Source organism: Elgaria multicarinata, chromosome 12 (genome assembly GCF_023053635.1).
Source record: "Elgaria multicarinata webbii isolate HBS135686 ecotype San Diego chromosome 12, rElgMul1.1.pri, whole genome shotgun sequence".
Classification (NCBI taxonomy): domain Eukaryota; kingdom Metazoa; phylum Chordata; class Lepidosauria; order Squamata; family Anguidae; genus Elgaria; species Elgaria multicarinata.
Window position 1 is genome coordinate 24,769,240 of NC_086182.1, and position 16,183 is coordinate 24,785,422.

General features: G+C 41.1%; 1 protein-coding gene across 1 annotated transcript in view; it reads left to right on the top strand.

The window, feature by feature from the left end:
* Positions 1 to 1,096: 1,096 nt before the first annotated feature.
* FLI1 (Fli-1 proto-oncogene, ETS transcription factor) overlaps positions 1,097 to 16,183 on the top strand; it is a 117,555-nt gene continuing 102,468 nt past the window's right edge. The window contains exon 1 of the mRNA XM_063139125.1: positions 1,097 to 1,141. Within this exon, the coding sequence (XP_062995195.1) occupies positions 1,103 to 1,141 (39 nt within the window). The 5' untranslated portion in view covers positions 1,097 to 1,102. The remainder of the gene's footprint in view (positions 1,142 to 16,183) is intronic.

A 16,183-nucleotide genomic window follows, 5' to 3' on the forward strand; every position in this document is an offset into this window, starting at 1 on the left:
ACTGTTAATGATGAGATCATGAGATCATAACATTTGAAGTCAGAAAAAGCATGTGCTTAAGTAGGACAGCAAGAGCACCACTGATGTCACCGACAAAGGTGAAATTTAGAAATTGTATTTCTTCCTTTTAGTTACAGCTTTGTTTCTCTGTTATAGCTTGCATGGAATTGAAGAAAGGGGTGTAGATATCTTTCTTTTTCTTTCTTTTTGAGTCAACAAGGTTTGTCAAAACCTTATTAAGGATTACAATGAGTCAAAATTTTAAAATGGAGGGCTGGATCCAGATTTACTCATACTTAGAGTAGACCTATTGCAATCAATGAGGCTTCTTCAATTAATCATGATGACTTCAATTAGTCACTTGGTCTGCTCTAAGATCCAAACCCTAGACCCAATCCAAGTATTACATTTTACAATTTATTAAATTATTACATGTCTATACCCCCCCCCCCCCATAGCCAAAGCCCTCTAGGAAGTTTACAGAAGTTAAAACACTTAAAATGCATTATACAAAGTGTAAAACCATTTACATAAAAACATATTGACATTACATACATAGACAACATATATCTAAAACAAATTAAAACAAGTTAAACCTATCAAGCAAAGACAATCCAAGACCTCATTAAAATAAAACAAAACAAAGAACAACCAAATTAAAACCTAGGGATTAATTTAATCTCAATATTCATTTTATGTTCAGTTAATCAAATTCATGGTAAATTCAGTGGAAATTCAGTTGTGCTGCAGTCCTCCACTCACTTATCTGGGAGCAAGCCCCATTGAAATGAATGGGACTTACCTCTGAGTAGACACACACAGGTTTGCATTGTTAATCAAATATTCAATGAAACGTCTTCTCTCTCTATGCCTCCACTCCTATTCTCTCTGCCTTTACACCAAATGAACAAAGATTATTATTTCATGAGAATGATGTTCTTCTAGATTTGAAATGTATTTGCTGAGGTGGGGGAGGGGGGCTTATTCTAGAAATTAAACATGTCTCTATTGTGGGGAAGGTTCTTTTTTTCCCCTCCACTTATTAAATTACTCTTCCAGGCCAACTTTGGGGCTGCTTCAGATAATCTGTTTACAAATAAGGATGTTCCAGACAGTACCAGACACTTCGTCTTACGTCAAGGTAAGACATGACAGCATCTTTAAACAGGTAATGTCAAACATTTACAAATCCTCACCTATTCAATAAGCCCTTTATATTAGCTTCAAGGTGTGACTTGATTCTCCATGACAATAGCTGAATTGAGTGGAGATGGATATAATCATTAAATAGCTGTTTTGCTACATGAACAGTGGTATTGCATGAGCATAAAAGGTGTATAAAGAGAACTGAAGGGGTTTCCATATACATGTCATATTCATACATCATACTCACTGGTTGGTCTGATGCTTGAATTATAACCAAGAGGATTGCATCAGTAATATATCATTACCTATGTGGTAGTTTTCTCATGGCTCGCAATTATAGCTTGTTGGGGGTTCTCTTCCAATGTTATGCAATGATAGTACTATAACCTAATTACATGTATGTACTTTCCTAAATGGTATCTGATTTGGAACTCAAATTTACATGAATTTCCATTTCCTTACCTTGTGCCTAGCTCTCTCCCATCCTAATTAGTATAACAATGGACAACGGTGTCTTCAAGTAGAGTGGTTCCTTGTAGGATTGAATGATAGCCATTGGGGAACTATTAAGGCAAGAGGTTATTTGCTATCCATAGTGATAAAGTATCAGGAATCAAGCTTGCTCCTACCTCCACATCATCGTTTGTTGTTTATTCATTCAGTCGCTTCCGACTCGTCATGACTTCATGGACCAGCCTACGCCAGAGCTTTCTGTCAGCTGTCACCACCCCTAGCTCCCCCAAGGTCAAGTCTGTCACCTCCAGAATATCATCCCTCCATCTTGCCCTTGGTCGGCCCCTCTTCCTTTTGCCTTCCACTTTCCCTAGCATCAGCCTCTTCTCCAGGGTATCCTGTCTTCTCATTATGTGGCCAAAGTACTTCAGTTTTGCCTTTAATACCATTCCCTCAAGTGAGCAGTCTGGCTTTATTTCCTGGAGTATGGACTGGTTTGGTCTTCTTGCAGTCCACGGCACTCTCAGAATTTTCCTCCAACACCACAGTTCAAAAGCATCTATCTTCCTTCACTCAGCCTTGCTTATGGTCCAGCTCTCGCAGCCATAGGTTACTACGGGGAATACCATTGCTTTAACTATGCGGACCTTGTCAGTGTGGTGTCTCTGCTCTTCATTGCTCTCCTCCCAAGAAGTAAACGTCTTCTGATTTCCTGGCTGCAGTCAGCGTCTGCAGTAATCTTTGCGCCCAGAAATACAAAGTCTGTCACTGCCTCCACGTTTTCTCCCTCTATTTGCCAGTTATCAATCAAGCTTGTTGCCATAATCTTGGTTTTTTTGAGGTTTAACTGCAACCCAGCTTTTGCACTTTCTTCTTTCACCTTCGTCATAAGGCTCCTCACTATATTTCTTGGTCACAATAGAGTGTGGCAAGACATTAGGAGAACAGAGAGAGAGAGAGAGAGAGAGAGAGAGAGAGAGAGAGAGATTTCCCCACAGGATAGGTTCGTAACCATGCAGTGTGCCTTGCTAATAATCCCAGACAACCCAGCAACAAACCATAGGTTCCCAAGGTGGCTTGTTTGAGAAAAAAAATAACCTGCAGTGTATGGTTAGCAAGCCATCCAGCAGAAAATATAGTTCAACAACACTCAGTTAGTGTGGGTTAGTGTGTTGTATAAATCCAGTCATAGTGGGAATACTAGGGATAGATGAATCTATAAGTTCCACTTTCTCTCACATTCAAAATCCAAAATTCTCAAGCTTTTCTCATCCCATTTATGAAGAAATGTGCAAATTTTAATAATTTCTTTCGGCTCATTTTTTTCATAAGGAATCCTCACCTATCTGCACTGGCAATCTGTCAGCTTTGCTTTCTCCCACATTTGAAATTTTTTTTTAAAAAAAAATCTCAGATGCTTTCCATCCTGTTCATGAAGAAATATGCACATTTTGTTAAGTATGTAACAAATAAGCAAGCCAAAAGAAATTCTTACCCATCTGTAATGCCCAAATGTTGATAGATATGGCTCTTGTGAATATGGAAAAAGTCTGCTTGCCACGTAGACAGCCATGGAAGGAGAGGAAAGGAAAGGAACCTCTCGTGCAAGCACTGAGTCATTACTGACTCTTGGAGGGACGCCAGCTTTCACTGACGTTTTCTTGGCAGGCCTTATAGTGGGGTGGTTTGCCGTTGCCTTCCCTGGCCATGATTACCTTTCCCCCAGCTAGCTGGGTACTCATTTTACCGACCTCAGGAGGATGGAAGGCTGAGTCGACCTGAGCCGGCTGCCTGAAACCAGCTTCCGCTGAGATCAAACTCAGGCCGTGGGGAGAGTTTCAGCTGCAGAAACTGCTGCTTTACTGCTCTGCGCCATGAGCTTGGCATAAAAGAAAGAGAAAGCAAACCTAATTCCTTACTACAAAAATGGTTGAAAACACAGAGATTCTAATGCAGATTTTGAAGAGTTAAACAAGCCTTCCCTTGGAAAGACAAATCTATCAGTTTTGCATTGTCCCATTTTCTTGTTTGTTTGTTTGTTTAAAAATTGTACATTGTTTCCACCCTGTTTATGAAGAAATTTGGAAATTTTGGTAAGTTCTCATCAAAAGACAAACTGAATGAAATGTTCACCCGTCCCTTGTGAATATTACAAAACAGACTTTCTGTGAACTTCGCTGCTATCGCCAGCTGATGATGCAAAAGTAGTCATCTGGCAGAAGCACTGTCTAAACCTAACAGTGGAGGGAGTTAGGGGCAGTTCTGAACTAGAAAATGCAAGGTCTGGAGAGCAGATTTCATTTGGAAGTTCCTTCTCTGCCTTTTTGGCTGCTTGTCTTTATGCACCAAGGGATCCAAAGCAAATGCTGGGTTGCAAATCTGGGTGTATGTCTTTATTTTCTCTCTCTCTCTCCCCACAACAGTTCTCAAGAATGTAAACAAACCAGGACCAGGACATCTGGATTACACATTTTAAATTAGGCTACAGTACATACAAGAATTTAAAATGCAGGCAGCTGCTACTTTCCTTGTCTGAAAAAGCAAGGGGGAATGGGGAACATTTCTCCCTCTTTCCTTTTTGTCAGGCTGGGCTGTGAGCTACAAAACACGATTCTTTGTAAACATGGAAGCTAATCACACCCAGTGTTAGACCTCACTTGATTTGAACCAGTTTTGTCACTAGTGTGGCCCAATCCTGTGTAAAGCTTACTTGCCACAAGGACAAGTAGCCTTGTAGATGTTTTGCATGCAGAAGTCCCGAGGCCCACCAAAATTGGTATTTCCTTCTTCAGCACTATGAAACTCAACGACCTCATCATGCTTTCTCCAATTATGAAGTGAACATTAGGACACAGACATCATCCTCTGACCTGGATTAAAATCCTACCTACCATCACCTACTTCCGGTTAACTTTGTCAATGCTCCAGCAGCAGCAGCAGGAGAAAGGGGGAAAGGTCTCCCTTGCCTGCCTCCGTTCCCTAGTGCTTGGTAGCGTGTTAGAGCTGCATGCCAAAAGCCCTGGGAAACAACATTACCCAGGGCTCCTAACATATGCCAGGAGCACTGGGAAAACTACATTTTCCAGCCTTATATTTATTTATTTATTTATTTTTATTTATTTATTTATTACATTTTTATACCACCCAATAGCCGAAGCTCTCTGGGCGGTTCACAAAAATTAAAACCATCATAAAACAACCAACAAGTTAAAAATACAAATACAAAATACAATATAAAAAGCACAACCAGGATAAAACCACGCAACAAAATTGTTATAAGGTTAAAATACAGAGTTAAAACAGTATAATTTAAATTTAAGTTAAAATTAAGTGTTAAAATACTGAGTGAATAAAAAGGTCTTCAGCTGGCGACGAAAGGAGTACAGTGTAGGCGCCAGGCGGACCTCTCTGGGGAGCTCATTCCACAACCGGGGTGCCACAGCGGAGAAAGCCCTCCTCCTAGTAGCCACCTGCCTCACTTCCTTTGGCAGGGGCTCACGGAGAAGGGCCCCTGTAGATGATCTTAAGGTCCAGGTAGGTGCATAAAACAACCAACAATTTAAAAACATGAATACAAAATACAATATAAAAAGCACAACCAGGATTAAAACCACACAGCAAAAATTGATATAGGTTAAAATATAGAATTAAAACAGCAACGTTTAAATTTAAGTTAAATTAAGTGTTATGCTGAGAAAATAAAAATGTCTCCAGCTGGCGACGAAAGGAGTACACTGTAGGCGCCAAGCGTACCTCTGGGGAGCTCATTCCACAGCTGGGATGCCACAGCAGAGAAGGCCCTCCTCCTAGTAGCAGCTATACCAGCAGAGATAATTGATTTGAGACATGATGAGAGAGGGGCAGGAAGTTTGTGCATGGGTTGGAGACTCCCTGGTGGGGCTTTGGGGGAATCAGACTCTATTGTGTTCCTGATCACCAGGAACTCAACAGGAATTGAACTGTACATAGAATTCAGCTCCAAAATAACTGAGCCATTTCCCAAGTTTTGGAAAATAGTATGGTTATGGGCTAAGTCTTATTCCAAGCCTGAATGGAAGAGTTCCTCCCATCACTAATGGAAGATTTCAAGTAGCAGAACTGGGAGAAATCTGAGCTAGCTATACCAATGGTCTGACTTGTTAGGAGGCAGTTTCAGATGTTCTTTATCCACCCTCTTAATCGGTTTTGCAATGAGAAGCTTAAAAGCCAATTCCAAACACTGAGCTTCATGCTGCAAATCTATATTTCATGACCATACTCCTACATTTCCTTCCCCTCTTCTTGTTTTTTTTTCCTGACTCAGCAAAAGGCAGACTCCTATGTTACATTTCAAGGCTTATTCCCAAGCATGCATAAGGTGTCAACCTTGATCTGTCGATTGTTTAGAAACTGACTTCCGCTGGAAATGAAGTATGCATTTTTACACTATTGAATTAAACTGTTTGCACACTCCTTCTCTGGGCCCATTCTGGCAACTATAGTTCTGCTAGAGGTGATGATGGAAAATTTCCTAGGATTTGTGAAAGGGGGGAGTTATGATAAGAACATAAGAGCTATGCCACATCAGACCAAAGGTCCATCTAGTCCTGCATTCTGTTCTCACAGTGGCCAGCCACCTGCCCATGAGGAAAGCCACAAGCAGGAGCCTCTCACCCATGTTCTCCAGCAACTGGTGTACAGAGGCATACTGGAGGTAGCACATAATAGAGTCATCAGGATGAGTAGCCATTACAGCCTTCTAATACATGATGATTAAACTCAGGACAGGGATTATTTACATTTGTGACATAGACAGACCCCAGGTTTGTAAAAGGGAAACTTCCCAGCTCCCCACCCCCCCCACCCCAAATATCCTAAGACAAGGAGCTGAGTTTTCAGGACTGGGTTTTATACTGTTCTTTGTTCCAAATCACAAAGCACTGGCACAATTTTTGGTGAGCCATCCACCTCTGATTTCGACAGCATGGGGACATTCACTCCTACACAGATGGCATCTCTACACCACAAATATGTGTGTGTGTGATTATGTATATTCATATACATATATAGGTTTTTCCCCACCCTGCAAAGAACTGTGGTTTGGTGAGGGTGCTAAGAGTTATCTGCTGGAGATCCCAAATCACCCTTTCCTCCAATCATAGGCACTCATGGTGCCCTGGGGAGACTGAATGACTGTTGAACCAGTCATTCAACAGCTGTAGAGTATGTGCTTGAGCTTCCCTGTTTCTGAACATGGCTGCAAATGGCAATTCACCCCCAATCTGTCTGCCCACCTTTTGCACATAGAAACACAGTACTTTGGTGCACAGGCATCTCAGGAGGGGACCCATTGCCATTAGAATTGGGATTCAATTAACATGTATAAGGGTGTGATCCTATGCATGTTTAGGCTAAAAATGGTCCTACAGCATTCCACAGCCAGGTATTAATCATTCATCCTCATAGCCCTGTGCATGAATATCCATGTGTGGGCCTTAGAGACAAAAGGTGGGATTCACTCGGTATTTCTCTTAGGTGAGTCCCATTGAAACCAGAGGGAGTTCTAACTCTCCCATTTATTTGAGAGGAAGCTTCTGAAGGAAGGAGTTTCTTTCCTGAGTTGTGTGTCCAAGAATGAGGTTTATGCCTGCTTTGTGCAATAAAATATGAAGCTTATCAAACAGTGGAGCTACTCAAGTTATTTGGCATCTGAGATAAAAAAAAACAAAACACAAATAGTCCCCTGCAATCCACCACTGTTGGATGATGATGACGACGACGATGACGTGGCATTTGCTACCTTTTTGAATGGCACCCCAAACCTTCTGGTTGCTTCACCCTACTTCATGTCTTATTAAATAGTGCAATTCAGTTTAGCATTTTACACAGAGTTATGATGATGTAGGGCCTTACAAAGGATATACTGAGGATCTCAGTAACTAGAGGGTTGGAATAACTCATGTTTGGATAATGGGGATTCTGCTGGGTTCCCTTTCATGCTTACTAATCTAAAGTCAATGGCAAAAAAGGGGGGAAGGAAGAATTATAAAAACAACCCCTACTGAATTCAATTAAACTATGAATGAGTCCTTAGTGTTTTTAGCATTCATAATGGGATAGTTAACTGCATCAGATGGGCCCTATTCCAAAGCATGGAGTCTGCAAATTTTCCCTATGTAATCACGCTCTTGTAGACACAATCAATAAGGGTTTGTTTGTTTGTTTCAGGGGAAAGTCCTTTAAGATGAGGTCTGTTTTCACTATTTCAGTGGTATGAAAGCTAAATGACTCATGTAATCGTGAACGCACACACACTGTGTTCAGACATAAAGTATATCTGGAAGGAATGTAGCTGAGAGGTACACAGCACATGTTTTATATGCAAAAGGCTCCAGGTTCAATCCTGGACATGTCCAGGTAGGACTGGGAAATACTTCTGTTTAAAACCCTGGAGTCAGTGTAGACAATGCAGAGCCAGGTTGACCAATATTCTGACTTGGTATACTGCAGCTTCTTAAATCTGTTGCATTAGCCATAGTTTATAGCAGATTACCAGATGAAAAAAGAAAACAATATGGGTATAAATATGAAGAAAATATAAAATTGCCTTGTAAAAAAATCATGCTAATGTGAAGCGGGAGAGAGAATGCATTCCTTAAAAGCATTGCCACCACTGAAATGTGCTCTCCCATTTTGGGGTGCTTCCAGATTGAGTACTACCAATGAGAAAGCATTGTGCAGCTGTTTCTCCTTAATGGATTTCTAGTGTTAAAGGGGTGGGGGAGAGATGGGAGAAGTGGTGAGAAAACACGGGAATGTCATGAGTAGAAGTCGATGACATATGGAGCCTCTGTAAATTTCTTTGAATGAGGCATGGCAGTGGTGCCATCAAACCCTCATCTGGAAGCATATTTGGTGCTAGGTTAGAGGATGCTGCAAAATTGGAGGAGAATAAAGGGTTAAGAAGCATTGCCATCATTCTGATTTGTCTTCAGATGTCACCGTGTAGCCAAATCCATTTGGCTACATGGCACTGTGACATCATCCTACTAGCTATGTCATTCCTGGTTGGATAGATCATATAGCCATATATAAGAAGGTTCCGTCTTAAAACAAAAATAGAACAGAACAAAAACCTGGCACTTCAGGAGAGTTCTGATGTGAAAAGCATGAGGGTTTATTTTTGGAGGGGGGGGATCTTTTGGAGAACATTTCATGGGCCTCAAACCTCCCCAGTTCGCACTGAAAATATTTGCCCATGAAAATTTGGCTTAGCCCTAAAAAGCTTAACTATTTTATGGAGTTGCAAAGATTACTGAGATAATATAATTATATTTAGGTCCATGCTGGAAATCTTGAATAATCTCAGGTTAACAATTTTTGGGAAGGTGTTAGCTATCTCTATTCATCCTTGCTTGCCATAGGAGCACAGAGAAGCAAATATGTACCTTTTAGTGTTTCTTGCCTTGGAGTTTTCTCAATATTTTTTTATTGAGCTGGTGCTGGATAAGGCTTGGTTTCAGGTTACAAATTTGATTTCCATGTTGCAACAGAGTATGCCATGTTGATACTTAACTTGCTGGGGTTTAGGTACGGTTATTCATTGAGAGATACAGTTAATTTTGTCACCATTTCAAGATTTGCAATGACCTAGATTTCTAAACAATGCCAAACTGAGAAAATGTATGTGAATAGTCTAAAAGTGTAATGTAAATGCTTAAATATGATGATTGTTTAGGAAGGCCTTTGGGATTAATATGTGAATGCAAACCAGCCAGCATGTTGTCATCCCTCACTTATGGAGATAAAATATTATAACTATTCATTGGCCAGGGTCCAAAGAACGGTGTAACTAGTTCCGTGTGCTCATGTTGGGAGAGAGGAGTGGACTTTTTGTCTCTCAAAGAACAGAACCCTACAGCATGTAGCAAATAGCTGTTGGAAACATGAGGAAGTTACATTACCAGTTTGTGGGGGGCGTGTGAGAATTTGGCCTGCTGTACTGGTGTGTGTGTGTGTGTGTTAAAATCCCACTGGTTATAACCAAGACCCTGAGAGCACATAAAGTAGCTCGTAGCATCTGTCTGTAGCACACAGATGGGCAGATCTACAACTCTTGATCTGGTCAAAAGTTGTTGTTATTTTCAATATTTTTAATTGTGAAATTTCAACAAAACAAAAAAGGAAAGGGGGGGAAGTATATTTAATTCAATATCCAAAATGCACACAAAATGCACACAAAATGTTTATGTTAATGCATGCATTCATGCACACATTATGAAAATACCTTAAGCTATTGGGCGGTATAAAAATGAAATAAATAAATAAAAATGTGTAACAATTTCCAAATAGATTTTAACTTTTAAAAAATTGCAAGCTTGTGTGGAGACAGGATGGAACAGATTTGATCTCAACCATCTCTGCAAGACTGAGATGGATAGCCCTGTCCTGCGGATCAGTTTCTCTTCTATTCTCCAGTAGTCAGAAGTGAGAGTTGTTGAGCCTGGGGGCCATGCAGAGTCATCCACTGGTCTCTGTGTCCTGGTAAGCCATAATCTGACAATGCCTCCAGTCTTTGGCAGCCCTCCCCAACGTGTAGCCCTCCATGTTTTTGGACTAGAACTCCCATCATCTCTGAACATTGGCCATGGTGTTTCATGCTGGCCTGGGGAGCACCATGTTGGGGAAGTCTGCTCTAAGATCCACTCTGTGTTTTGGATGGAGGGATTTATGCCATGCTAGTCTGACTTGATTTTCACAAGGAACTGCCATGGCCTCGAGCCTTTGGAACAGGATGAGAATGACAGGTTCCCTAATTCCCCCCAAATTGCCTAGCTTTAAGAAGAGCCCAGCTGGATTATATCAAAGGTCTACCTAATTCAGTATCCCACAGAAGATGTCTCCAGGAAGCCCATGATCAGGGCATAAAAATGGTAACCCTCATCCACAATTGCTCTCTGGCAATAGCTATTCACTGGCATACTGTCTCCGAACACAGATTCTATTTACTTCTCATGACTAATAGCCACAGATGAAGCTAGCCTACATGAAGCTAGTCTAGTCAGCTTTTAAAACTGCTGAAACTAGTGGCCATCCTCACATCTTTTGGCAGAGAAGTCCATAAACTAAAATAATGTGTTGTGTGCTCATATGACAATAGGGATTGGTATGTCTTCTTCTGAAGGCATTGGGATGTCACCGAACTCACACAGAAGGCCTTGCCTAGCACACCCTTCTCAAGCCAAGCGCCACCTCTTGAAAAGCCTGAGGAAAGGGTAAAAACAACACAACCTTTCCCCTATATCTGAGGGAACAAGGTAAAGGGTTTTGAAATATAGGTTCTGTTGTTGAGGTACTGAACTGCAGGTGTATTGCTAGATGCTTTTACACTGTGTAATATAGCAGGTAATAAATCCGACCTGACACATGGTTTATGGCAACAGTACACAAAGAAAAGTTTATTGAAATTGAACAGATCTTTGGTATTTCAGTTTATTTTTATATTTAAAACAACAATCCCAAGTCCCTTAAAATCCTATTTCTTCTCACTCCTCACACACCAAACACTCTCCTGAAGCACAAGCCAGACTAAAAAAACCCAGACTAAAACCAAACTAAACCAACCACACTAAACCCACAATCCCCTCAGCTAACTACTTATACTCCCCCCTTCCCCTTTATTTATTTATTTATTACATTTTTATACCGCTCAATAGCTGAAGCTCTCTGGGCAGTTCACAATTTCCCCTTTCTCACCACATCATCAGCCACACCCACTCAGTCAAACATTCTGCACTCGCTAGACATACAAACCAGACATACCTAAGGGACAGAAAGGTGGGTATCACCATAGCATCTTTGGCTCTCTTTAGCAAGTTATACTCTTTAAGGACTGTACGATGACATCAGAGCGGAGTTGGGTGATCTATGGCCATCAGTCTTGGTGCAGGCTGGTAGCTCCAGTGTCAGTGGGGTGATGAATCCACTCTGGGTTCCAGTCAGAACTCTAAAGGAGCTATCCAAAGTATTTATATGGGACATATAAAAGGGTTTCCAGAGATGGTGATCTACGGGCTGGTTCAGATTGGAGAAGACGTATTTTCAGATGTCCTGGCTATAAACTGTTTATAGTGATGCATGATGCCTTGATATGCCTTGAAATGAAGGGCTTCTGACCACCCAAATCCTAGCTTGTACAGAATCATTACAATTGAATTGGGCAGGTTATTCTAAGTTTCCCACTGCTCTCTACCCATGTAATGGGAACTTTTGTGACAATGGATGAGACAAAATCTCTAAGGAGGATGGGCCAAAGATGTCAATAAAAAGTAATGATAAATAATAATAAAAAATATCTGCATCATGTGGAATCTCCTGGTTTTGAAAAAAAAAAATCCAAACTGGGTTGGTTGGTTGGTTGGTTTTCCAGGTTTGGAAAAGATCCCATAAATTTTGTCTGAATGAGATGAGAAGAAAGAAATCATAGTTCAGTGCATAATTTCTTGCTTAAAAAAAAGTTGTAGAAAAAAATGAATTTTCATACAGCCATAACGTTTTTGGTGTTACACAAAGAAGCATATTCATGGAGGGAACATAGCTGCGGTGAATGGAAACAATATTTGACTTGTTCCTAGCATTGCCCTGACTGGAATATTTGCAAAACCTTAAAAGAAAAAGAAAAAGGAGGAAAAGGAATTGTTGATAGCTTTTTTTTAAAAAAAAACTGATGTTTTCACTGGACAGGAAAATATTAATACTGCTGACAAATCCTGGCATTTCCCTGCCATCATTTTAAGGCTATGTAGTGTCATGCAAAATACTATTGTAGGTGGAGAAAAATTCTAGCTGAATACCAGTTTGCAAGTGTCCTTAAAAGAGTGATAATGATTGTTAATAATTTCTGTAACACTTTACTAAAAAGGTGGGCAGCCATTTACATCCTGAGAGTGACATTCATTAGGGGTGTGTGTGTTCAGATAGGCCCTCAAGAAAAGTGGGTGAGGTAAAAACAAAATTGGGCAGGGGCATCCCATATTCATTCTCTCTCTCTCACACACACACACACAGAGAGAGAGAAAGAGAGAGAGAGAGAGAGAGAGCACATGCTGATTAATTCACACACAAGTTTACACATGCACATCCATTTACACACAACACACACACATCTTACACACACACACCCAACCTAAAAAATGTAGCAATCAGGATTTTTAAAAAATCTGGCAAGTTCAGAGTGTGTAACAACCGATCATGTTGAGATATTGTCATCTGAAATTGATGTCTATATACATTTTTGGAGTAAGTTGAGGCAAGTGGGAAAAGTGAGCCCATATACACCAGTTGCTGAGGAACATAGGTGGGTGGGTGCTGTTGTGCCATGTTCTGCTTGTGGGTCCCCGATCGACAACTAATCAGCCACTATTTGAACAGAATGGACCCTTGGTCTGAATCAGCATGGATGTTCTTATGTGAACTCACTGCTTCCTGAAAACTTGTCTTACTATGTGGTCGCTTGACTGAATGTTGACCCATCTTTCTGCGAAGCTCAGGGCTGCTTACACATGCAATAAAAGGGGGGAACCATCCACCACTGGCTTCAGCCCTGACCACTGGCAGCATGTGACCTCTGGTAGTCTAACCCTGATGAAATATGATCCTCAACCTAAAAAAAGGTGCCTCGTCCCTTTTCTCAGCTCAGGGCCAGCCTAACCATGAGGCAGAGTGAGGCAGCAGCCTCAGGCAGCAGATCCTTGGGGAATGGAAATGGCAGCAAGATGTTGGGAGGACAGACCTGTACATGTACCATACAGCCTGTGCTGCAACTGTTAAGCTACCCTGCTGCCCTTGAGTCCTGTAGAGGCAGCAAACATTGAAGAAAGCTTCAACTTCCAGTCTGATTGTCTTCTATACATGTCTGATTGTCTTCTATACATGGACTGGAGTGGGGGCATTTTCTCTTTTGTCTCAGGCATCAAAAATCCTTGGGCTGGCCCTGTCCAAATCATGCAACTTTCTTCAGAAGGGAGGCAGTGGATGTCCTGTGCAATTTGCAAAGCCTGCTATTCTTGCCAGCACAGCTGGTTCAGTAAACTCTAGCCATTCATATTCTCAGATATCTTTCTTAAGCCAAAAATGTCACTAAATGCCTTTCAAACAGTCTAAGCCTATATATGTCTAGTCAGAAGTAAATGCCATAGAGGTTAATTGGACTGCCATGTGTGTGTGTGGCACATAGTCTTAAGCTACACTCACTTATCTGGGAGTAAGTCCCATTGAGTTCAATAGGCTTACTCCCAAATAAGTGAGCATAGCCAAAGACTATACACAGACATGTGTATATGAACTCAATGGAACTTACGTTTTAGTACTGTGTAGGATTGCATTGTCAATCAGCAAAATAGATCTTGCATGCTGTACATGTTTTAATTTGTAAAGCTGTCTTGAGTCCCATATTTGGGGGGAAAGGTGGAATCATCATCATCTCCTGATCACAGTGGCTAAGTATTTCTTCTAGTTCATGTGCAGCGTTTAAAGTAATTTAATGGGGATTTTTTTTTAGAAAGCTGGATCAGCCTTCCCCAACCTGGTGCCCTCCAGATGTTTTGGATTACAGCTCCTTGCATTCTTGACCATTAGCCATGCAGACTGGGTTGATTGGAGTTGTGGTACAAAACATCTAGAGGGCACCAGGTTGGGGAATGGTGATCGAGATGAATTATTTTCATAGACTTGCATTAAATATATTAAGGCTGCAAATCAATATCTTACATAAGACATGCATAAGATTACACTATAAACGTTTTTCGTGTCTCTCTCATCCTAGTGGATTCTTTATTTTGTTCTTCCTAACAACAACAGCAGCAGGGAGTTTTGTTGTTGTTTAAAAAACCTGGTTTAAAGATACTGCTTGGAGGGTATGCTTTTTATTTATCCTGGAAAATTCAGCATACTGAAGCTGTTAAAAAAAAATTATTTTTTTTAAAGGAGGACACAAGGGATAAGTTTTTACACTGCAAGTCTCCTGCTTTTCCAGACACCAGAATCCAAGTAACCAAATCCCCTTCAGTTAATTCAGTAACTCAGCTGACCTTCTAAAAGTTCCATTATTTGGGGGGGGGGGTGCTTATAGAAAAATACACCTTTAAGAAAACATGCTCTAGCTCCTATACATTTTGTAGTCCGGTCTGCTCCACCACTTCTCTCTCCTCCAACCCGCTCTGTAAGGGGGTGTGTGGAGAGGTGGATGCCAGGGGAGGGGGAGAAAGCCTTAAATCTTTCCTTCAAATCTCCAAATATATGAAGTCTGAGGAACAAATTCAAAGCAGGCACGGACGCCTGAAGAGAAGTTAGAGAGAAATATTCCGTTTCATTCAAGCGCATCAAGGGTCTAGCTGGAGTCTTGTTTGGCTAAGGTCAGACGAGACTGGGTTCTCCAATAAAAATAAATCTCAAATTAATTATGGCCTCAAGCGAGGGGCCAGACGTTTGGAGCTGGTGCAGTGTAGTCTGGTTTTTGGGCCTCCTCACCCACTACTACTTCTCCCCCCCCCTTCCCATTCCTTTGAGCTTTTCAATATTTGTGGGGTGGGTAAAAGGAATATTTAAGGGAGAACAAGATCTCTTACAGGGGTGTGAATCCAAAGAGAAACCCCTTGCCTCGTTGCAAAAGAGGCTTGTGATAACAAAAGGATGACTCAAGCCCTGAATTAAATATGTAAAATGTATGTGCCTCTGAGCATATGCAAAGTGCCTTCCCCTTATCACTGACAACCACAGCCAAGGCCAACAGGTCTGGGACTTACAGATCAGAGAATGGTTTAAACCTTTCCTTTTTCAGAAGAAGCCAGGCATTTGCATTTGCTTGCTCTGCTAGCCTCAGGACTTGACTGGGATCTTTTGTTGCTACACAAACAAATATGTGATGAGCAATTGGTCCTTGTAAGTTATTTGTCTACTGGAAGTTACAGAGGGAGGAGGACTTTTATGCCTGTTACCATAGGCAGACATTTAATTATTTAGCAAAGAAGCACTTCTTATTACTACATTTCCATGCTGGGAGAAACTTCCCCTGATGGATTTCTGACTGTACTAAGCTGTTAAAAAAGAGAGAGCAAAAACAAAATTGAAAAAGTAAGCCAGGACGATGTTCCTTTGGTGTGCTAAAGAGCAATCTAACATGACATGCCAACTTCAGCTGTAAACAAGATTACAGGAAGGACGGAGTCTTCCTTTTTATGAATTATGTTCTTTCCTTGTGGCATTTCAGTGTGTGTGTGTGTGTGTGTGTGTGTGTGTGTGTGTGTGTGAGAGAGAGAGAGAGAGAGAGAGAGAGAGAGAGAGAGAGAGAGAGAGACCATCCACTGGGTAGAATCAAGCAACATAATGGCAGGCTTGCCCTTATCTTTGAATGAGCCAGGATCTTATCTCTGCTGTTCTTTTACAAACCCCACTCTGACCAAAGTATCACTCTGATCTTCTGACATGCTTGGTCCCAGATCCTTGTGCAGTCTGGGTGATTTCAACAGAAGTTCACTTCCACTTAATGTGTTTAAGAAGAATGGGTTCTCGCAAGCAGTTAGTGACATGGTTTGATATCAAAGCTGCA